Source organism: Chelonia mydas, chromosome 6 (assembly GCF_015237465.2).
Source record: "Chelonia mydas isolate rCheMyd1 chromosome 6, rCheMyd1.pri.v2, whole genome shotgun sequence".
Lineage (NCBI taxonomy): Eukaryota > Metazoa > Chordata > Testudines > Cheloniidae > Chelonia > Chelonia mydas.
Window position 1 is genome coordinate 19,788,942 of NC_051246.2, and position 25,008 is coordinate 19,813,949.

At 44.6% G+C, this 25,008-nt stretch overlaps 1 protein-coding gene across 1 annotated transcript in view; it reads left to right on the forward strand.

Moving 5' to 3' along the window:
- Positions 1–12,929: 12,929 nt before the first annotated feature.
- Positions 12,930–25,008, forward strand: part of ODF3 (outer dense fiber of sperm tails 3) — a 33,343-nt gene continuing 21,264 nt past the window's right edge. Inside the window, exons 1-2 of the mRNA XM_007063878.4 lie at positions 12,930–13,112; positions 20,467–20,596. Coding sequence (XP_007063940.1) covers positions 20,488–20,596 — 109 coding nt within the window. The 5' untranslated portion in view covers positions 12,930–13,112; positions 20,467–20,487. The remainder of the gene's footprint in view (positions 13,113–20,466; positions 20,597–25,008) is intronic.

Sequence of the window (25,008 nt, forward strand, 5' to 3'; positions counted from 1 at the left end):
GTAATTTAAATTCCAAGGAGCTAGAAGGAGGAGGAAGAAGTTGCAAGATAAAGTAGTCTGTAGCCTATTTTAAATTACACCTTCTTTTGACTGCACATTATGTAAGTTTCACACCCTTAGTCTCTCTTACATCTCAGTATCTGTGTTTACGTAGATTTAAAGGAATCTAAAGTATCTAATTCTGCCTTGTTTCACAGTGCAACATCCACTGAAATCTAACTTACGGCCCCTTTCTCCTCCCTTCTCAATTTGGCCCAGCGAGTGTTAAATTAGCTGAAGGAGACAGCCCTTATTGCCCTACAAATACAATGAAACCATAATTGAGAAATACTAAGCTAAACCACACAACTGATGTAACGCAACAGAATGCAAAGTGAACTTACCGGCAGATTCCAAAGGCCACCCTAGCGCAATATCTCCTGAGGCTCTGACAGTGGGCCAGCAGCTGGTTCCACTGAGGCCCACAGCAAGACTCCCGAAAGGATGCAGGATTTGGTCCTATGAGTTTTCTATCTTCAATTAAAAAAAGCGGAAATAATAATTTTCCTACAATTTTCCTGCAAATATTTTCGTTAATAGGAAGCCTATTAAAATGATTTTTATATGAGCTGTTAAATAATTTTGCATCGATAATCTCTCTAACAAAATAGATCCAATGTTTGGCTCTTGGAGGGTAATATCTCAATACACAATACTGTGTTAGATTCCCCAGGATGATGATGATTTATTTGCATTACAGCAGTGTAAAAATAACAAAATGTGTTAGGCCTCAAATACTATGGCGTTAACCATGGTCTAAAACCTAGTTAGCGAGATGATATTTTGCCTCTGCTTTGCATCTCCTTTAGCTCTAAGTAGGGTTGCCAGGCGTCCGGTTTTTGGCAGGAATACCTGGTCGAAAAGGGACACTGGCAGTTCCAGTCAGCACTGCTGACCGGGCCATTAGAAGTCCGGTTGGTGGCGCAGTGGGGCTGAGGCTGGCTCCCTGTCTGCCCTGGCTCTGCACAGCTCCCCAGAAGTGGCCGGCATGTCCAGCCCTAGGTGCAGTGGTGAACAGGGAAGCTCTGCCGGCTGCCCCTGCCCCCAGTGCCAGCTCCGCAGCGCCCATTGGCTGGGAACCACGGCCAATGGGAGCTGTGGAGGCAGCACCTGCAGGCAGCACGCAGAGCCCCCTTGCCCCTCAGCTTAGGGGCCGGATATGCTGGCCACGCCGGCCACTTCTGGGAGCAGCGTGGAGCCAGGGCAGGCAGGGAGCCTGGGAACCGCCTGAGGTAAGCGCCGCCTGGCTGGAGCCTGAACCCCCACCTGCACCCCAACCCCCTGCCCCAGGTCAGAACCCCCTCTCACACCCCAACCCCCTACCCCAGACTTGAGCCCCCTCCCACAGCCAAACCCCCTCTTACACTCCAACTTCTTGCCCCAGCCCTGAGCCCCCTCCTGTACCCCAAACCTCTCATCCCCAGCCCGCACCCCCAGCTGGAGCCTTCATCCCCTCCCTCACCCCGAATCCCTCATTTCTGGCCCCACCCCAAGGCTCTTACCCCCAGCTGGAGTCCTCACCCCCTCCCACACCCCAATGCCCTGCCCCAGCCCAGTGAAAATGAGTGAGGGTGGAAGAGAGCGAGTGACAGAGAGAGGGGGCTAGAGTGAGTGGAGGGTGGGGCCCCAGTGAAGGGGCAGGGCCTCGGGGAAGGGGCAGGTCAAGGATGTTCGGTTTTGTGCAATTAGAAAGTTGGCAACCCTAGGTTTAAGCAGGGATAGGTGACCCTAGCAGAGCTGGCACTGCAGGGCCATACGATTTCGTCAAGCAAAATCTCTGAAGGGGCTGCTAATGTACCATCCGTGTAAGAAAACCCTTCTGGGCTTCCTGACCCCTCCCACTCATGTATGGATTTGGGCAGCTATGACCTTTGTCTGGCAGCCTTCTCTGAAGGCCCAGTTGTGAGAAACTACCACTCAGCACCTCCTGAGGACACAGGGCCCCTGGAAGGGGCAGAAGGTCCAATCATGCGATCATAACCCAGTAGGTCTCTAAGAAGAGGACCGACTGAGGGGTCTACTTGTGGGTGGTGGTGTTAAACTGACCTAAGTCCCTGTGTAGACAGCGCTGGGTTGATGGAAGAATTCTTCTGTCAGCCTAGCTATCGCTGCTTGAGGAGGTGGATTACCTACGTTGATGGGAGAACCCCTACTGTCGGTGTATGTAGCATCTACACTGAGCCGCTGCAGCAGCCCAGCTGTGCCGCGGTAGTGTTTTAAGTGTAGACAAGCCCTCAGAGATAATCTAACTCAGCCATTACTGCTGGGTTTGGGAGCCAGGGAGAATGAGGAGGGGATGTCTGCTGTAATACTGGGCCTTCTAGAAGACAGAGCATTACAACTAGCCTGGTCCAGGGTCTATGGTCTCCACACAGAATTGTGCTTGGCCATGGTGCAGGCTTCATGTATGCTCTCTCCGCAATTTACATGGTGGGGCCTAATCTGTCCCATAGCATTTAAACACAGTAACAATGACCTGGGGATAAAGATCATGCAACTTATTAAAACTGCCTAAGCTTCTCCTTCCGTCTGCAACTTTCCCTTTCCACAGGCCAAGAGATTTCTCCTTCTCACCTGATGTGGCCTTTCAGTTCACCTTTTTCCTTATGTTACCCCAAACGATTGTTTGGGTCACACAAAGCACCAGCTCTTAGAACAATACATAAAGGAAGAACTCCACAAGCAGCCTGCCAAACCAAATCCTGGTACCTCTTGCCAAGAGAGCACACTGCATTTCTGGAGCTTTTTTCCCCACCCCCAGATATCTATTTGCCTCCAGGTTAAATTTTTTCAACTCTTATTCTTCTTTGTAACTCATGGATATGACAGGAATTTTTTTTAGCCATGACATCTTCAGTGAGGGGCTATTGCATTTAATTATTCCATTGCACTTTTGTAGCATGCAGTCCTGGGGAACGCAAATATAAGTCTGACGGTTTTTTAATGGAAATGTTTCTGAAATTATTTTATGAAGGAGAACTATTTTTTGTACTCCATGACCAGACCCTGCAGTTTGAGCTGTTTCTTGATGAACTGAAACCGTCAGGACATGGAAGGGACGTGATTGTTACTTATTTAGCTATGATAAAAGCAGAAAAAATAAGCAAAATCTGAGTTATAGAACAGGATTCTTCATCCAGGCTTCATCACCAGCACAGATAAACTGCCCAGTAGGCTCAAAGGGAGTGATCCTTTTCTCAGTTAAGTCAATGGCAAATCTCATTGATTTCAGTAAGAATAGAATTGGCTCCACAGGGCCAAATTCTCAGATATGTGCCCACCTAGGATCTGGGCCAGACACTGGGCAGATACGTGAGGTCAAGTGAAGGAATCCTCCCACCCAGACTGTGGTGTGGTTGCAGAGCTGCTCCCTGGAGGCTACTTCTGAAATAGCGCTCTGTGGCCATAGTACTTCTCTCTTGTTGCTGGGGAGTGAGTACTGCAGGTAGGTGACCAGATGTCCCGATTTTATAGGGACAGTCCCGGTTTTTGGGTCTTTTTCTCACATAGGTAACTATTACCCCCCACCTCCTGTCCCGATGTTTGACACTTGCTATCTGGTCAGCCTAACTGCAGGATCCAGGCAACGCTTAAGGTTGCCACCTGCCCTGGTTTTCCCAGAGGTGACGCATGGCCAGAAAGGGTTTAACATCCTGCAAAATAAATAACCCTCAAAAGACATGTGGGGAGATAATGTCTGTGTTTTTGTGTATTTATATATGTATGCGTAGAGTCAACAACGTAATCAACAGTCCCTGTCTATGCTGTATTCTGATAGTTCAGAGATCAAAAGAACATCCTAGCATTTAAATTAATTGTAAACACGGGATATCTCAGTATTCATCTCTCTTTGAAATATACTGTGACTGGTGGAGGAACAAGCAAATTGCCTTATGTTAATTCGTATAGCTAAGTACCGGTGATGGACCTCCTTCAAAGTCATCCTATTGACCTTTTGTTCCCTGAGGAATTCCAACTTGTCAAAAGACATGAAATTGTATAAAAGATCCTTGGGTCCTGATTCCGTCATCTCAGATCTGCTCTTCACCCCTCCTCCTGGGCCTTGCAGAGTTCTTCTTTGCTTCTTTAAGCAGAGTACTGCCTCCCAGGGCTTTGTCACTTGAGGCCCTTCTTCCCTGCAGGTTTCCCCAACTGCTTCCCCTGCCCTGAGAACTCCAGCAGCTTCTCCAAGGCACCTCCCTGCTTCCAACAGGCCCTACTTCAGAGCCCCCACAGCAGCCTATCCTGCTCCCTGTAGGCCTTCTTTAGGCTGCCTTCACTGGGCCCTTTTAGCTTCCTGGGTCATCTCCTCCAACTTCTTTTCTCCCCCATTCAGACTCTCTGACACTTTTACGGCAGGGATCACCAGCTATAATTCAGTCCCTAGATCCGGTGGTGGTGAACTGCTAAACCATAGGCAAGGCTGAACCTGACTGCCCTGAAAGGGCCAGACAGCTTGCGACAGAACCTCACAGAGGAGCAGGTCTCTCTGGCCGGGGTCCACAAAGAAACGTAGGTGTTGCGATGCTGAGCATCGCAATGGCTAACTTTTAGGCACCTAGAAATTCACTGGAAGAATGAACGGTTCCACAAAGCCTGAGTTAGGCGACCTGGCTCCCTGTTCAATGAATGGGGAGAGACAGGTGCCTAAGAATAGGATCCATAAGAGGCAGAAGACTAGATGGATCCCTGCCTAAGCTAGCCAATGGGAGATGCTGATGACAGGGGGGTGTGCTGAGCCATGCTCTTCTTACAGAGTTAAGTGTCTGCGTTGGGCTGCAGGGAGGCGACGCTCTCTAGTTGCAATCCACAGCTGGGAATCCCTCTCCTGGAGTGAAGCAGCCTAGGTACCTGAGCTGTTTCTTGCAAGACAGAGTTAGGCACTTGCTAAGAGCTGGATCCAAAGCCCACTGAAGTCAATGGAAAAACTCCCAATGACTTCAGCAGGCTTTGGATCAGGCCCTCAATCAGACTTTTCTTGTATTTTCTGAATGGCTTTTCCACGCTTTGCCCTAAAACAACCTGAATAATTTGGGTTAGACATTTTTAATCACATTCTATGGTAGCAGTTTTCCTCCAGTCTCTGAAACATTTCCCTTGCTGTACGTTTTGTGTCATTTATTTTTCACTTCTTCTGGGATTTTATCCAAAGCAAATTCAGCCACAGGCTATTCCCATTTACGTACTGAATTGTACCTTTCTGTCATCCCAGCACAGGGACTCAGTGAGGGGAGAATCCATGTTTGATTTTCTTTTGCAGGAATGAATCCTAAAGTTGATTTGTGACAGAGAGACTTTTCTACGTACTCTGATCAGCATTAAACCAAGCAGCAAGGACTTAAGACCCGATCCAAAGCCCACTGAAGTTTATAGAAAGATTCACACTCAGTAGGCTTTGGATCAGGCCCATGGAAAGGGTGTTATTCAGGTTTTGTGAGACAAGCAGAGAAAAACAAGCAACTGTATACTGAGATTGTTCAACCCAACACGTACCTCATTGGCAGCTTGATAGAGTGTGATTAAAGCTCCCAAGGAGGCCAAGAAAGAGCAGGAGTGAATAATGTATGAAGTGTTTCACAGGTATTTGTATCTGTAATAGTAACCCTGTGCTCAATGCAGGGTCTGGCAGGCCTTTGTAGTTACATTAACTCTGCCAAGCGCTGTACCTTTCCAGCTGCTGCAGCACACTTCGTCAGTGTCACACATTCTGTCCTTTCCTCTTATTTATCAATTGGTGTAAGTTATCAAGTGCTGTAAGTTAGAGATGAGCCTGAGCCAGAACACCAGAGCTCACCGGAACTCTGGAGACATTCAAGTCTGGATCCAGATCCAAACAGTTGCTCAGGCCTGTCTCTGTAACAGGCTGCTGACATCTGTAAACTCTCTAAACCAGCTAGAAAATAAGAGCAAGAACAAATGCAAAGGGCCTGATTCTTCTCTCACGTAACCCAGTGTAAATCAGAATCAGCTCCACTGCACTTAGCTGAATGTACAGCAATGTAAATGAGAGAAGAATCATACCCCAAAACACTGGACTGAAGTAACTTTGGCACAATCTCATACTGAAGATGGACTATATTAACCCTTTGTTGGGAACTCTGGAGTAATTTGGTTCAGCAATGACACCATGATGCTCCCCAAACCTGCAAAGCTCACTCAGAAGCTAGCATCATGCAGGGAAAGGGCCAAAATCACAAGCCAGTGCTCCAGTCGGCTAAATGCTGCTCTGCTACACCAATGCAAGACCAGAGAACGCCACTGACTTTAATTAAGTTACTTCAGATTTACACTATGTAGACAAGAGAAGATTTGTCCCAACAGTTCTGAATCCAAGTCAAACAAAAAACCTGTCATGCTGTGTTTGGGGATTGAGAAGCACACCTTTGTTCCATTTGACCTATGTGAACAAGAACTAAATCATGTTCTGTGTCCCTATTGTATTCCTCAGCATCGGGGAGTTCTCCCCAAAGGAGGCCCTCAGCTCTCTGGGCTCACTGGTACCACAAGGGTGAAGATCCATGCTGTGTAGTTTGTTTTCATTGTACATAGGCTGAAGGCCCTCCACGTGATCCAGACCAAACACTGAGCTTGCTTCTACACCCGCAGGATGGCTGTAATGCAGCCCAGGTGAGCTTGTGCTGCAAGAGAAGAGGAGACTGAGGATGGAGCCAGTCCTGCTTTGCAATCTTCTGTTAATAGGTGGCTAGCATGAAGCATCGGAACAAGTATGGACATGACTCCACCCAGAGCCTCACCGCTAAGAAAGATTTATCATGAGATGGGAAAAGACAACTTATCTTACATGTGGTTTAAAGGAGAAGGGAAATAGTCCTCCCATCATCCAATACCATCAGGGAGGTGGAAATTAACAGAAACACCTGCCTATCCCTGCAGCCATATACTGCACTATGGAGGATAATGGCATCCAGAGGCTTGTTGGCCTACTGAGCCACACAGTTCCATTCAGGAAGGAAATTCTCTACCACAGCTAAGTTTTATGTGTATGGAAGCTCAGCGATCAAGTATACCACATTCTCAGACAAGCAGAGAGGAAAATCTCACATTTTACTATCTTTGATGTGGACATAGTAACACACTCTTGCATGTCTTTTCCTCCCCAAGGACCAGATTCTGCCACCTTATGTTGAGTACTGATTTAAATGGAACTATTTGTGGAGTAAGACCATGCTGAATGAGAGAAAGGGTAGCAGAATTTGTCTGAGTTAGCTGTGAGCATGAGCTACTGTAGAGAAGGGTGGTGCTTAGTTTTCAGGCAGAGCTCAATGGGCCTGTCATTAACGCTTCTCCCGGTGGCAATGGAAGCTTTTTCACTGCAAGGCCAGTATTGTGATGTGAAATGTGACATATGATATTTGTGATATTGCATGATTCATAAAGCCTTTAATCTATTTTTGGCACCTCAAGTGGGTGGAGCCTGACCTGGGGGAGGACCGTGGGTGGGTATCATTGTTTTCTCCCCCCCCAAGTTTGAGTTATGCCATAAAGAAAGAGAAGATGGTCATGGTCCTCTGTAAGCTGTTTGCGAACTTCTCAGGGTTTGAAAACTCATGCAAGTTTAGTCTTTTCTTGGGGTGAGAAAGGCTTGCACAACAATAGAAAGGAGAGAGAAAAGGTCACAGCCTGCTGGCCAGATGTAGATGAAAATACATATTCCTGGGCATTGCTTTAATATGTCCATGGGGATCTAACACCACCTCAAAAAGGTGAACTCAGGTGATCAGTGGAGGACGAACACCCACAGTCAATGGGGACAGTGTTACCTCTGCCTCGTCCTTCAGCTGCTTCCCCCATTTTCCCACTATGACCTCACACTCATCTGGATTAAGTCTCGGTCACCCTGCCCCTTTTCCATGCCCAAATCTCAACCAGACATTTGCTAAGGAGCTTAACTGCACTGTCCTGGTCAGATTAAAGAGACACATAAAGCCGAGTGTCATCAGCATACTCCATACAGACGGAAGCCCATGCCTCGTCTTTAACCAGCCTAACAGCTCCATTTACATATTAAATAAGATAGGGAACAGAATGACTGCCTGCAGCATCCCATATCTGAGGGCCCTTGGGAAAGCAGAGCAATTGTCAACAACTACTCAACATGACTCTCCAAGAAAAGAAGAACAGAGCTACGTTAACACAGCTCCATTTAATCCTTCCAGGGGCCACATGAGAGCCAACACCTCATGATCAAGAGTATCAAATGCAGCTGGTAGCTGACACCTGGTCTTTATCCACCACCATCTGCCAACACAACCAAGTCAGTCTTTGTGTCAAGCCCAAGATGCACCTTTTGAGCAAGGGGCTAGCAAAGGCTTGTTTGAGGGTTGCTAGCAGCATACTCTTCTTGAGGCAGTCATTATCAACAGCTGACAATACCTGTCCACTCGATTTGAACAGCCAGGAGAGTCACAGATCCAACTTACCAGTAACTGCTCAAACCTCCATCAGAACATCATGAACTTCAACCGGAGATTGTGAGCATTTGTCCTCTCCTGATACAGATCTGCTTCCATGGATGTCGTGAGTCCGCTCTGAACATGAGTGGTCTAATCTGTAAAAAAAACCAAACAAACAGAAAACTCATTGTAGCAAGTCACAAGGATTAAATGCCTGAAAACTATCTATAAACACCATAATAGAGGCTCAAAATAAATGTATACCCCAAATTAAAAAAAAAAACCCAACAGTAAGAGGACTAAACAAATGCCATCGTGGCTAAATAGAGTAAAATAGGTGGTTAGAGACAAAAAGGTATCCTTGACAAGTTGGAAGTCAAATCCTGGTGAGGAAAATAGAAAGGAACAAACTCTGGCAACTCAAGCGTAAAAGTGTACAAGCACCAAGAGAGACTGAGGCACATACCAAAAATGCAGAGAAGGAAGCAGTGCTCTAAGAGGAAGAAGAAAGTGTGGGAGTGGGTGTTCTGGGGTGGAATCCAGAGCACCAGGCAAAACAAGCACTGAAGTGCTACAAAAATATACAGGATTGCTGAGGCCAAGGTATCAGAAGTCATGCAACCTACCAAACTGCCTGGAAGGATGCATAAATCATGTAAAGGATAGAGAAGTAGAAAGAGCTGGAGCAATGCAGAAGCACAGCAAACTGGGAACTCCTCCACCAACAAGAAGGAACTATTTGGAATGTTCAGAGGCAGCATTTACACCGATGGGGAGTGGAGGGCAGTGGCTCACCATGCTACAGCTATGCTTAGGAGGCCAACATTTTTTAACAACCGTAGGAGTTCCACTGGTCCCCTGCTAAGGAGTTAAGATCCAAGAGTGAGAATCTAGGCAGATGGTATCTTAAGAGACCACCTGTCTCTCTGAAAGTGTAAAAGTCTATTCGGTTTGCACATGCCGTTTGCTCTGTCATCAGACTAAGTTAGGGGAGGTCAGCACAAGTAACTCAAGGGGATGTTTATTTGTATTAAACCAAATATTAAACACAAATACTGCAGACTCATTGAAATTACAGATGGAGGAAACCAATTATGTGGGGTCACCTCGTCCATCAGAACTGTCCTTTACATGCTGTCCTTTACGTAACAAGTGACTCTTTCCTGCCCTTTTCTTGATCTCTAGTGCACCTTTACATAACAAGAACTGGAGATGTTTAACTCTTCAGACCATTCCATTCCCAAGAGAACAATAAAGAAGAGTAACTTTTAAATTTTTTTTCTTATTTCCACTCCATTGGCAAACATGGGATAGATTCCAGCGTTAACGAGGCCATGTGGTGTGGCACGGACTCTGCTGGCAGGAACAGGTGTCGCTGCTGTGCTTATATATTGGATCTCTGCATGCAAAGTTCCTAAGCGAGTTCATTGGCTCTTGCCGTTTGAGGCGTGATACGTGATAAATCATCATCTTCACCATGAAGCTGCCAGTTGCTCTTCCGCTGATCAGCCTGACACTGTGCTGCTACTCTGGTGAGTATTACTTACAGGCCAGACTGTAGAACATTTACTGACTGAAGTCAATGGGATAATTTGTATGAGTAGGTGCTCCCCAGTGTGAGTAGGGGTTTCACAATGGAGCCTTACATAATTGGCCCCTCTTTATATGAAACCTCAAATTCTTGAAGCCTCAAGCATCAAGCTATTTGAAATCCGCATTAAGGAGTTTATAAGGTTCCCACAGCAAATGCATTCCAGTTTCTAGACTGGAAAGAAACAATTCAGGTCAGTTACACTTATTTTGCATCCGATGAAGAGAGCTGTAGCTCACAAAAGCATATGCTCTAATAAATTTGTTAGTCTCTAAGGTGCCACAAGTCCTCCTTTTCTTTTTACGGATACAGACTAACACGGCTGCTGCTCTGAAACCACTTATTTTGCACTCACTGAGGACCAGATTCTGCCACCTTAGTCTATGAAATCAATAGGGTACTCAAGGAGTAAGGTACTACTCAACACTAATGATAGTGGTGGAATCTGGCCCTGAAGGTCACATAGTGGAAGCTACACAGCTGTGCAATTTAATCTACCTACACCTGTATTCTGACCATCTGAAATGCACCTGTATTTTGACCGGTGCATAAGTTCTACCACCTTTGATTAAGAAGCAGCAGGATATAATTCTGATCTAACATTGGCTTTAGATTGATGTTACTCCACTGACTTCATTGGAGCTGCTCCTGATTTACATCAGGTAAACAGGGAGCAGAATCAGGTCCACTGACTTAAGTATATATGGGATTCAAAGCAGTGTTGATAAAAAGATGGACATTAGTATCAACTTGGTATTGTAGCCTAACATGTAACACTACCTTATATATTATGAATTTGGGTTAGCAAGGGCTATTCATTAGAGTTTGATTAAAATAGGGATCAGTGAACTTAGGGGGAATTTAAGAGGTTAAGGGATTCTCATGCATTGCTTTGTTTTGTTTCTTGAGGTTCACAAAATTAGTTGGAATATACAAAACGTTTTGCTCTGCAAACTAAAACCAAGGTGGTTTCTCCACTTTCCCAATGAGATTCAGTTTTAAAAAACTGAATGGCAGGGTGATTTGGTAGAAGAAAGCCTATACTATGTACTAGGACCCCAACCTAGGTCCTAGAGAGAGCAGACGCTCTCAAAAGTTTGGTTGGGATGAGTGGGTGTCCTAAATATAGTTTAACTGATTCTAAGAAATTATGAACAATTTTTATTCCCCATCTCATCTCCATTTTTCAGTCTCTCTCTCTGTATTTGCATTTCAGTCTGTCTGCTCACTCATTGTCATTCGATCTTTTCATTGTTCCCCCTCCGCGAGAAGTGGGGAGGCTGGGGAAAGGCTGACCATTTAAGTAATGTCCATTTTAATAGTATTTGAATGTGTATATCCCACTTGTGTACATTGAGACATCTACACCCATGTCTTGCGTAAAACAGTAATATAGTAGACATGCCCACTGTGCTGTACTCAACCAAATTTCTTCAAAAATATCCAAGGCTCTTGTCCTTATTGAGGAAAAAAAATACCTCCATGGTCTGTTTGATTTTCAGAATATAATCTGATTTGGAGTTATTGCGGTTAGGATATAGATATTCAGGCCTGTCTGCAAAGGCCTGTACTTTAAGAATTTAGGTGTATTCTTATCACTTAGCTAGTTATAGAGGTATAAAAGAAAGAATCAAAATCACTGTCTGCCGGTGTAAGGGCCTTCTCTTACTGTGACAGTCTGAGGCCCTGTGCTTAGGCTAAGGCCTCTGGCGAAGCAGCAGAGGCAGCCATAAGCTGGGAAGCGACCGGTCACATCCTCACATTCCAACCTAGTCACATTGAAAGAAGGTGCTATTGGGCTGTTAGGAATATCCTGTCCTGATCATGCCTATTGCCTCCAGAGAAAGGGAAGTGCCTAGAAGATGTAAAAGGAAACTTAGTTTGATAGCATCCTGTCTGGCAAGAACTCACTTATCAATAGCTGGGATGTGAAATCCTCATTTCTGAGTTGCATCCGATGAAGTGAGCTGTAGCTCACGAAAGCTTATGCTCAAATAAATTGGTTAGTCTCTAAGGTGCCACTAGTACTCCTTTTCTTTTTTCCTCATTTCTGTGTTGTTCTATCACTATAGTCCCCATTTCCCGATTGTTTGTCTGTATAATCTCTGTCTGATTCTGTGATTGTTTCTGTCTGCTGTATAATTAATTTTGCTGGGTGTCAACTAATTAAGGTGGTGGGATATAACTGGTTGGCTAATCATGTTACAATATGTTAGGATTGGTTAGTTACATTTAAGTAAAATGATTGGTTAAGGTATAGCTAAGCAGAACTCAAGTTTTACTATATAGTCTGCAGTCAATCAGGAAGTGTGGGGGGGGAATGGGAACAGGGAAATTGGAATAATGTTTTGCTAAGGGGGGGGAATGGGAACAGGGACACAGGTAAGGCTCTGTGGTGTCAGAGCTGGGAAGGGGGACACTAAGGAAGGAAACTGGAATCATGCTTGCTAGAAGTTCACCCCAATAAACATTGAATTGTTTGCACCTTTGGACTTCGGGTATTGTTGCTCTCTGTTCATGCGAGAAGGACCAGGGAAGTAAGTGGGTGAAGGAATAAGCCCTCTGACAATTGCCAGGCAAGAAATCATCCACAATAGGACAAATTCTAATACCCTTACTCTCATTGAGTAGTACCTTATTCTACAAGTATTCCCCATTCAACGAAAACGAGGAAAAATTTCAGCCTTACGAACACAGTGATGGAGGAATAAGCACAAGATCACAGACATGTAGAATGGAATAGCCATCACAACCTCCACTATGGCATCGACACCATGAGTTTTAAGATACAGTAGAGAAATTGCACTAAATATTTGAGCAATAAATAGTTTAAAATATTTTGATATTATCCTGCTTAACTATTTCATGTTTGCATTCCAGTTACTGCTGATACGTGTCCAGTTCTCATTAACATTCTTAACAAGTCCCTCTTTGGCTCTTGTCCAGAATACATGGAGTCAATTGCTCCTTTTGTAACAAGTGATGTTATGAAGACTGCTGCTTATGAGCTCAAGGAATGTGTGCTTAAACTTTCACAGGAACATTCAGGAGCCATAGGGGAATTGATGGTAATTTCATTTATTAATTATTATTATTATTATAATTAAATAAAGGGTACCAGTGTAAATCAGGAATAACTTCACTGAAGTCAAAATAAATACCCCTGTGTAAAAGCAATGTAAGGGCCTAATCCAAAACAAACTGAAGTCAGTTGCCTCTCATTGACTTCACTGGGTTTTGTGTCAGGCCCTACGTGAAGCATATTCAGGTCCAAAGGGTTACACTGGTGAAAAAAATCACGTTAAGAGATTTTACTCCTCTTTCTAGAGTAAGAAATAGCTCCTGTCTTGCTTATCATGACAAGTCATTGCTTAGATGCCTTTCAATTTTGCTTAGATATATTTAAAATCAAATTTGCTTGTCAAAACCTTCTGTTACAAAGATGAAATCTCATGGTTTTAAAACACCCAGATTTAATACTACCACGACAAAAGTGAGTGTGCAGCCAGTCAACGTGCTCTTATGCTCCAAAATATTCAGTTTAGCTGGTTGTATGGCACTTTACCTGCATTATCTTCTTAGCAGAGTCAAGCCCTCTCCATTCACTGTTGTTAATCTCTGTTTCAAAAAATATCCTGGCAAAGTGTTAAGAGGAACCATAACTCCAGGGATCTGCACCAATGAAGAACTCATCATAATCCTAACTGCTGATTGCTTCTTGTTGATTCCCTCTCTCTTATTTTCTTTTCTTCCTGATTCTTTGCTCAAGAGAGCTTTTAATCTCTAATGCACGAATAAGCCACAGATGATGTTTTAGATTCACTTAAACTTTTTATTCCAGTAAACCAAAAGCAGTTCAGTTCTTTGTTCACGTCCTGTTTTATTAGTGCAGGAGACAGAGGGCTTGATTTGGAAAAGGATCTAATCAGCTATTGAAATTTATAATTGATACATTACTGAAAAATAACTAAGGTTACATGGTAAATTGCTTAGAGATCACAGGATGACAACCACTATATCAATGCACAAGTCATTCATTTACATTGATAATTCAATATTACAAAGAAGAAATCCATGTATCGCTACCATCGTTGGTACAGTAGGTATGAAAGGAAAATGCCAGATTTTGTTATGATAATAACTGTGGCAAATCTATGTCAAACTGGCAACATTTACTAAGTTCCTCAGAGTTTCCTTTAAACCACATACATTAAATCTGGTACCTGAAAAAGATCATACAAAATAGTTACTTTGAACCCTAGGGCTGGAACATGCCTGCGGACAGTATCCTAAAAATGATGCAGCCACAGTTCCAGCAGAGATGCACCAAAGTGTTTAATTACTTTCATAAAAGCAAACACTGGGGCTGGTTAAAAGGGCCTTCATGTTTCCAAGCACAATTTACTCACTATACTCACTACTGGTGGATTTTTTGCACACAAACTTCTCTCCCATTTCAAAAATGAAACTTCACAAATCTCACACACACACACACACACACAAATTAAACAGAGTATAGTCCCCATAACATAATAAAATGGGGGAAAAGCTGAGAATCATGGCAATGGGGCAAAAGATTTCACAAAAGAATACTGCACACACTCAACCTAGAACTGTCTGGCATCCATATTTGCCCTGCTGTTTCTGTACATCTTGAAACTAGGTGAAGCAATCTCTGAACATTAGCAATTATCTTCAAGAACTCTCAGAAGATGGATGAGGTCCCAGAGTACTGGAGAATGGCAAACATAGTAACTATCTTTAAAAAGGGGGGAAATGAGTACCTGGGGAACTATAGACCAGGTAGCTTAACTTTTGATACCCAGAAAGATCCTGGAACAAATTATTAAACAATCAGTTTGTAAATATCTAGAGGATAATAAGGGGATAAGTAATAGCCAACATGGACCTGCCAAGAACAAATCACACCAAACTAATCTAATTTCCTTCTTTGATGGGGTAACCAGCCTAGTGGATGGTGGGAAGCATTCAAGACAGGTCTTGACTTCAGTAAAGCTTTTGACGCTGCCCGAGCCCCGTCCTGCACCCCAAACTCCTCACCCCTAGCCCTACCCCCAGCCGGAGCCCTCACCCCCCCTGCACCCCAACTCCCTGCCCCAGCCCAGACTCCTCTCCCACACCCCAACCCCCTCATCCCCAGCACCCCCCCCCACTGGAGCCCTAACACCCCCCCCAGCCCTGCCCCCTACCCCAGCCCCAACCCAGACTCCGCTCCCATACCCCAAACCCCTCATCCCTAGCCCCACCCCAGAGCCCTGCCCCCCTCCCGCACCCCAAACTCCTGCCCCAGCCTGGTGAAAGTGAGTGAGGGTGGGGAAAGTGAGTGATGGGGGGGGGGGGGATGGAGCAAGTGGGGGCAGGGTCTTGGAGAAGGGGCAGGGCAGGGGTGTTCATTTGTGTGTGATTAGAAAGTTGGCAACCCTACCCCAGCCCCACCAGCTCACTGCAGGGCAGGAGCCCTGAGCTCCCCCTGTCTGGTAGATGGAGAATGGAGGGAGGGGGTGTCTTGGGGAGCTCCACGAGCTGCACTTTAATTGTAAAAGAGCCACATACAGCTCGCGGGCGGTGGTTTGCCCACCACTGCTATAGAAGTTTAATGCTTCATTGTACCATTCCAACTGAAATCATTAGGAAAAAGGAGCGAGGTAATTCACATTTTTCGTCTGTCTATCTCTGGACAGACCTGGCCTGGATTCAATGCTGAGGCCATGGGACCCATCATGTAATCCTATGGAAGGAGCAAATCTGGCTGCTTTGTATGATTTGTTCTGTTCTTGTAACTTCCAAAGCAAGTTCACTGGGTTTTACATCTTAACGGTAAAATTTTCAAAAGCACTTAAGTGGCCTAGGAGCCTAAGTCCCATTTTCAAAGGTGACACATGCACTTATCCGTTGACTTTTCCTTTGAAATCTATTTGAATAAGGCATATAACCTGATTAGGCAATTTTGAAAATCTCACAAGGCACCTATCTGCATCTTTTCCTTTGAAAATCTGCTTTAAGTGTCTATGTCACTCTCGAAACCAGGGGTTAGGCTCCAAATCATTCAGGTGACTGAAAGGTTTGCCCCTAACCTACAAAACCCAATGAACTCATTTTGGAATTTCACAAGAAGAGCTCAATGTATACACAAAGCAGCCAGATGCAAGCACTAGGTAAGCAGGATTTGACTATTTAACTAATATCATTTGAAGAGATGGATCAGCACTGATGATAGAGAAGTGGGCAGAAAGACTTATCACTGGGGTTTGAACTGGACTACCCTGTGGGCACAAAGTCCTTGTGCCGATCTGAAGGTCCTGTTGCCTCATTATGAGCTACTCAAGAAGTAGCACCATGATGCCAAAGCTACAGGAATGATTCATAAAACACATACACCAGGGGCTAGAATCCTAATGCTGGACAGTGTTCTAGAACCTCTTGAGCCACTGTACAAGTAATTGTGAGTTTCTCTGACATTTTCATGAAAGTTCTTCCCAAGTCCACATGGAGGGAGAAACCTAAGCCTGCCCTGCCAGCATTCCACCTTCTCCTAAAACTCTGCAGTTCTATTACGGAAAGAAAGGTGAGAAGAGCAGCAGAGAGGACAGGGTTTATTCACATATAATTAGGCTTCAAAGGACAAGAAAGGTGAATTTTTTCCTATTTATCTAGTTGGAGATTTCACAGCATCTTCATTTCTGTACAGCTTCTAGTTCTATAGTTAGCTTTATTGAGTCTGATTTAATTCAGAAACTCATGTTTTGTCACTATAGGAGCAGGACTGAATCCAGTCTTTGCCCTTCACTGCAAATTGAGCTTAATGGGATAATTGTAACAAATCATTTTCTCTCTAAACCATAAATGGTTTAATATTTCCAAGCTGGTATATTTAAAACTGTTTTCGTAAAATAATGCACTAATATATTTTCTTTTCAATATAGAATAGTAATAACAAAAAAAGGTGTCGCAGAAGGAACAAAACACAGAAAAGGTGTAAAAATGCTACACTCACACACCTGTCAGCTGTCCGGTAGTAAACTGCTGTAATTTGCTAGGCAGGTACGCAAGAAAACACAGTTAAATCCAAACCCACCAAATTCCAAACACAGTCTGCTAACCTCTGACACTTCATTGTGCAGACTCAGAATTATTTTTATTTAGGACACCATCTGTGCCAGAGAAGTAGCTTTATAACATAGTTGTAAAACATTTGCGATCCACAAAAAAACACTCTTTGCAAGTCTTCAAAACTCTACCAGACAGGCTAACATTGCAATTGACATGCTGAGCATTTTTTGTGGACTGCTGGTGTGCCAATAGTGAGATGGCTTTAAATGGAATTTGGAATTGCTAGGAAGAAGTGCACGTCCCTCAGGCTCAACCTGCTGAGCGTTCCCTACAGAAGCAATAAGCCAAAACTAGCGTTGTTTCTCCTGCATGTTGAATTCCACTGTGTATAGCATCAGGGATATAGGTTATCATGGAATATTTTAGTACAGGGGTAGGCTACCTATGGCACGCGTACCAAAGGCAGCATGCAAGCTGATTTTCAGTGGCACTCACATTGCCCGGGTCCTGGTCACCGGTCTGGGGGGCTCTGCATTTTAATTTAATATTAAATAAAGCTTCTTAAACATTTTAAAAACCGTATTTACTTTACATACAACAATAGTTTAGTTATATATTATAGACTTATAGAAAGAGACCTTCTAAAAACGTTAAAATGTATTACTGGCACGCAAAACCTTAAATTAGAGTGAACAAACGAAGACTGGGCACACCACTTCTGAAAGGCTGCCGACCCCTGAACTTTAGTATATTACATTTTGAAAAGTGAATGGAAAATGGCATCATGGTCTTCTGTGTTTAAGGCCTGATCCTTCAATTCCTCTTCTCACAGGAGTCCAGTTGAAATCAATGGGAGTTCTATGAGCACAGCACTGGCAGGATGGGGCCGTTATATCCAGTGGCTTTCACAGCATATCGGCTCAGTTTACAAACCCAAAGAAAAATATTTTTTCTAACATCCAATGCTGCAAATTGAAGCTAGGATCTGCCTCTTCCTGTACATCATCGCCAGTAACAAAAGATTCTGCAGTAGGAACTTAGCTGAGTTGGAGAGGCAGGATAACATTCAGCTCCCTCCTCTGTCCTATACTGGCTCGGAGATGCCAGCTGTAGTTAAAAATTTGCATCTCCCAGAATACCAGGAGATAAAAATCAAAGATGGACAGTTAGCAAAGAGTGTCATTTTTACATTGTCACTGTTTTGTCTGTAACCACATTTTAAAGTGCGTAATACATACACGTAATGTATGTGAGGCATATTTAACCCTCTCAGACCTATACAGAAGAGGAAAATTGCAGTTCTTACAGAGAACAGCTGAACCTCCAGGCTTGTTTGGTTAATTCCTTATTTTAAGTCTGCAAGTACATTGTTATGCAAATGTCATTTCTTCGTTTTTCATTCTTGTAGCCAGCTTGCTGAAGAACTCTTATGTTTTGGGTTTCAGGCACCTGTGTCAGGCCAGACCAGGAACTGTTTTAAAATAAATTTCCTGAGTCGTAGCATATTTTAAAAGGAACAGCAGTAGACGGGGAGGTTCAAGACTCAAAGGACAGCCAGTTTTGCTGCAGATACAGAGAAAACAGAGCCACACAGCTGATGCTTAAAGCACCAAAGCAGCAAGTACAGGTGAAGCTCAGGTGAGCACACAGTGTCCGATGAGAGAGATACCAGCAGGTGCAATAATGACTGCAGAAAAAAGAGGTGGAGTGAGCTGTTTTCTAGCAATTCCTTCTTACCATAACGCCTAGGAGCCCAGGACCCCATTGTGTGAGAAGCTGTACAGAGAACAAAAAGACAAGAGACAACAGATAGATACAGACAGGCAGAGAAGAGTACAAGGAAACTATGCGACAATACTGGTCAGCATGAATAGGCAGTGGTCTCAGCACACTGGGGCGCTAACTGCTGTCAATTTTTTGTAAGCATCAAGGCAAAGGAGAGTAATACAGACTAATTTGAACAGGGATAATAAGGTAGCTTACCTGAGGGCCTGACAGCCCAGTTATTCAAAAAGTGTCCTGCAGATGAGAGCAGGGTAATCTAAAAATTACCATGAGAGATAGGAAGATATAAAGCTAAAGGAATGGAGGCAGAGGGTTAAGTGTGCATACTAGTGAATGGGAGTGAAATCCTGGCCCCATTGAAGACAATGGCAAAAGTCCCATTGACTTCACTAAGGACAGGAATTCACCCCTAGTATGTGTACAAGTTCAGGGTTAGGCCCATAGCAGAAAATATTTCCTGTTCGTCTAGAACAGAACTGCAGCCTGAGGGATTCTGGGCTCTGCTGAGATACTGGCTAATGAACAACCTGCAGGAGATTTTTATTAAGTTCAAACTCTGACAAGACAAATCTTAGTGGCAAAGACACTGTGAGGGAGGATCCTACAATTGCTGTGGATACAGGATGTGAAGGTCACTAGCAGTCCCCAAATAAAACCAGGGTCTGCTTTATAACAATTCTCTGATAGGGGAGAAAAACAGACCTCTCTGAAATGTCAGAGGAGTCCTTGTTCTGGATGCAGGGATTTGCCCTGTCTATTGCATTGAAAAGATTCTTAATATCACAGGAGTCAGGTGTCCTGTTCCTATTCCCTAGAGGATTCTCCCTCTGATAAACACGAGGAGTCACACTGATGGAAAACACCTACAATTTCCCTTCCAACAGCTGTTTTAGTGCCTCAGTACCACCATGCTACTGGCATCAGACACCCAGATACCAAGAGGTTTCCAAGATACTCCTAGTACAGTACTGATATGCTAGTAACTTCGTCAACACTTGCCATCAGAACCCACTACCCTATATCCATTGTCTCAATGGGTTTGCTTATACACTGGAGTTGATATGCTGGATCAGATTGTTGGTCCAGTGCTTTTCAGCTGAATATCTTGCCTCCATCAGGGCCAGCACCTGATGCTTCAGAAGAATGCACACCCTCCCCCCATATTAGCCTATGCAGATGGAGGTGGTCCTGATAAAATGCTCCACATCTTGATGTCTCTCTGCTCCTCATCATACCATAAACAGGGTAACGAGTATAAAAGAAAACGCAGATTAGCAAAATAAGTAGACCACTGAGTTTGAATGTGTTAGTATCAATGGCCTAAAGAAGCAGATATCAAACTAGGTATGTACCATATGAGCAGGGGTCCTTTATTCCTGATACAATGCAATCTATAACATCATGTCTCACAGTTCCGTTAACATGGAGACTGGATTCAGAGGATGAGGCTTCAGGTGTAGTACACGTACAGGGCCAGACTGAGAATTTTTCACTGAAATATAAAAAAGAAATAGAACTTTGCTTCTTTACGAGAATCCGCTATTAACCTTTCTACTCTCCCTTTAGGCTTTGTAACCAGCTCCCACCATGGATGACAGCGCTTGGGTGGGGACCTGGAGGCCTCATCGTCCAAGGGGCCCAATAATGGCCCACTTTACCAGCCCAGGACCAAAGTACGCAATACAGGGAACAACAGGTAAAAGGACAGAAAGATACAGAGTTTCAAGAAACACAGTTGATATCACGAGTTAAACACACTAAATCCAGATCAGTTCAAACGATTCATTTAGTACAAACTCTCACATATTCTATTAAAATATAATTCCACTGTCTCTGATGTAAAAAGAAAAGGAGTACTTGTGGCACCTTAGAGACTAACCAATTTATTTGAGCATAAGCTTTCGTGAGCTACAGCTCACTTCATCGGATGCATACTGTGGAAAGTACAGAAGATCTTTTTATACACACAAAACATGAAAAAATGGGTGTTTACCACTACAAAAGGTTTTCTCTCCCCCCACTCCACTCTCCCGCTGGTAATAGCTTATCTAAAGTGATCACTTTCCTTACAATGTGTATGATAATCAAGGTGAGCCATTTCCAGCACAAATCCAGGGTTTCACAAGAACGTCTGGGGGGGGGGGGGTAGGAAAAAACAAGGGGAAATAGGTTACCTTGCATAATGACTTAGCCACTCCCAGTCTCTATTCAAGCCTAAGTAGCTCACGAAAGCTCATGCTCAAATAAATTGGTTAGTCTCTAAGGTGCCACAAGTACTCCTTTTCTTTTTGCGAATACAGACTAACACGGCTGTTACTCTGAAACCTGTCTCTGATGTGACAGTTAATAAAACCCTCCTATGTGTAAGGGGACTGTTCCCCCTTACTAACATTCAGTGGGGGTGTTTTGGTTGGCTAGCTCCCAGTACTAAAAGAAAGGGGAAGGGTCAATGAGAAATCAGGACCCTGAGACTGACAGTCCCCAGGAGCAATGGGGAGAGGCCAATGCTCCAGGTCAGTCTGATTGACAGGGTGGGCAGGCTAATCAAGGAGTCAGGAGGCCAGGGTGGGGCCAGTCCTGTGTGTGAGCTGAATTTGCCTGGGTCAGACAGAGTGGGGCTGAGTTAAGGAGGAAGCAGGGGCGCAAGCTGAGCTGGGGAGCAGAGTTGTGCCAGATCCAGAGGGACCAGAAAAGCAGCCCAGAGAGAGCAAACCCTGTGCTAGGAGCAGAGCTGCAACCCCAAAGCCAGAGGCACAGCCCAGAGAGAGCAGACTTGCCCTGGGAGCAGAGCTGCAGCAACCAGAGCCAGAGGGGCCAGAAAAGCAGCCCAGGAAGCAGGTCAGTGCTGGGAGCGAGTCACAGAAGCAGCCAGCAGAGCAGACCAGACCTGTGCTGGGAGGAGAACTGCAGCAACCAGAGCCAGAGGCACAGCCCAGAGAGAGCAGACTTGCCCTGGAAGCAGAGCTGCAGCAACCAGAGCCAGAGGGGCCAGAAAAGCAGCCCAGGAAGCAGGTCAGTGCTGGGAGCAGAGTCACAGAAGCAGCCTGCAGACCAGACCTGTGCTGGGAGGAGAACTGCAGCAACCAGAGGCAGAGGGGCCAAAGAAGCAGCCCAGGGAGCTGGAGGCAGAGCAGCAGCAGCGGTGCAGAGACAGAGTGGTGGAGCTGGGGCTGGAGCAGTCCGGAGCTGGGTGCGGTGAGCAGCTGGGAAGAGTGAGGGGGACCCTGGGCAGTGGGCCCAGCACAGGGAGATGCCTCAGCCAGGAGGCTCTGCAGGCCAAACTTGGAGGGGGATCGTAACCGCGACGGGGCAGGAGCAACGTTGGGAAGAAGAGTCCTGCCACCTAGAGCCTGAGCGCGTGTGGCCACCGCCAGAGCAAGTGTCCAACCCACAGCATCCCTGAAGCGCAGCCAGGGCCTGAGGAGGAGGCCTGGGACTTACAAGGAACAGACCGTGAACTGCCCTGACGTTCCAGAGACACTGTTTGTGATGTTCCCTGCCACAGAGCAGGGTGATGTGTTTTCCTTTAGCCTTTCCCATTTTTCCTTGTTCCTTTTTAAACTAATTGCTGATTAAATAAATTGTATTTGCTTTAAATTGTATGTAATGATCAGTGGGTCAGGGAAGTGAACAGTACAGAGAGAGCACCCTGGAGTAGGGACACCCTAGCCCCTGTCCTAGGTGACCACAGCAAGGTTGGGGGTTGAGCCCCCCAGGAATCCTGGGCCCAGCCTTGTCGGGGTTACGAGGACTCTACCAGACATGAGAGTGGAAGGGGAGTCCTCAAGGGCAGGGAGGCGTCCGGGTAAAGGAAGTGGGAGCAAGGACTCAGATCCTTTCGCTAGCCCATTTCATCGGGGTAGTGCAGAAGCCAGGAAAGTTCCCCACAACACCATTCCCTCACTTACATATGGGATGTCTGTATTAATTTCCATTATAACCTAGGAAATAGGACAGGGTGACTCTGCTTAGTACAGACTTATGCTGAACCGTTTCAGATGGTGTTTTCTTTACCATCAATCGTTATTTTCAATCTCTCTGTGGCGAGTAGATTTTGTCGGTAGGCTGGTAAATTTTCACGACAACCTCACAAAGCTGAACTAGAAACACATTTTCTTGGAGCAGAAATTACAAAAAGGGGAAGTTGGGAAATTCATAAAGAATATCCCTGCTGTGATTAACCTCACTGCCAACCACCTATGGCTGTAGCTCCACCGAAAGTTAGAGCAAGGTGTTAGATGTCTGACAGTGATGCAAATGACAGTCAGACATTTGTAAGAGGCAGCTTGACTCTTACATCACCTCTCACTTCTGCTGCTGCATACCTTTTATCTTCCTCATAATAAAGTGTCAATATTTAGCTTAGGAATTGTATCACTATCTAAACTATTTGTGTTATACACATTTTTAAGGCGTCGAACAATAAGAATCTAAATTCAGAAGGAATTTTCAATATAGATTTTTAGAAATAATGTCACTAAGGCCTGGTCTACACTAGGAGGGGATCGATCTAAGTTACGCAACTTCAGCTACGTGAATAACGTAGCTGAAGTCGACATACGTAGATCAACTTACTGTGGTGTCTTCACCGTGGTGAGTCGACTGCTGCTGTTCCCCTGTTGACTCTGTGGCGCAGGAGTACAGGAGTCAATGGGAAAGGGCTCGGGGGGGGGGGGGGGGTGTGTCGATTTATCGCGTCTAGACTAGACGCAATAAATCAATCCCTGCTGGATCGGTCACTGTCCGCCGATCCGGTGGGTAGTGAAGACATACCCTAAGAGGTTGTTGTCACTCTCACAGGGAAGCTGCCATTTGAATAACGGTATTGTACTTCCCAGCAGCAGGACACATGGTAAGTAGCATCCCCATTAGAATGCATTGGAAAACAAGGTTTAAAATTAATGGTAAGTAATCAGTGTTCTTTACATTTAAGTTTGGGTGTTTATTATTATTTTGGTTATTTTAACAGCTGGTTGTTAAATAACCAAAGTATTTTGTAGTTCCAGAATTTGCTTTACAACAACTTTGGCATATTCTAATCACCAGTGTTTTCACATGGGAAAGTCAATGTTTTCAGTTGTACTAGGCATCACATTGTCAGGACTGAGTTTTCTTCTTTAATCCCAAATTATTTAAAACTAGTATTTCAAACAAATTTTGTTTAGGAGTTACTCTTCTGTGTAATTGGAAGTAATTTTTAGAATCTCTTATATTACAAGGGAGTTTCCAGCAAAATTCTCTTCGTTTTAGGGTATGTCTATGCTGAGAAACACACCAAAATAGCTATTCCAGAGTAATTATCCAGGGATAGTTATTTCAGTATAAGCTCCAGAATAAGAGCGTCCACATGAGGGCTTATACTGAAAGAACTATTGGAATAATTATAACCTGAATAGCTATTTTGGTAAGTTTTCTGAAGTAAACAAGCCTTAGTCTCTGTCATAAGAACAGGATAGTACAGCTCACTTTTGCAATCCTTGGGTGAAATTCTGGCCCTACTGAAATCAATGAGTTTTGCCATTTGTTAGTGATTCACCCCTTTTGTCCAGTGACAGAACTGCTCAGAAGGTGACAGTTTAGGCGTAGTTATAAGAGAGAAACCTCTGACATACCCATAAACTGAGACGAATGAGCAATAATAATGACCGTATGTCCATCCTACAAACCAAAAGTAAAGCCAGTGTCAAAGAGTATGTCTATGCTATGAAATTAGGTCGAATTTATAGAAGTTGTATTTTTAGAAATCGTTTTTATATAACCGATTGTGTGTCCCCCCACACAAAATGCTCTAAGTGCATTAACTCGGCAGAGTGCTTCCACAGTACCGAGGCTAGAGTCGACTTCCGGAGTGTTGCACTGAGTACAGCTATCCCACAGTTCCTGCAGTCTCCGCCGCCCATTGGAATTCTGGGTTGAGATCCCAATGCCAAATGGGGCAAAAACATTGTCACGGGTGGTTCTGCATTCATGTTGTCAGGACCTCCCTCCCTCCGTGAAAGCAATGGCAGACAATCGTTTCATGCCTTTTTTCCTGGGTTACCTGTGCAGATGCCATACCACGGCAAGCATGGAGCCTGCTCAGCTCACTGTCACCGTATGTCTCCTGGG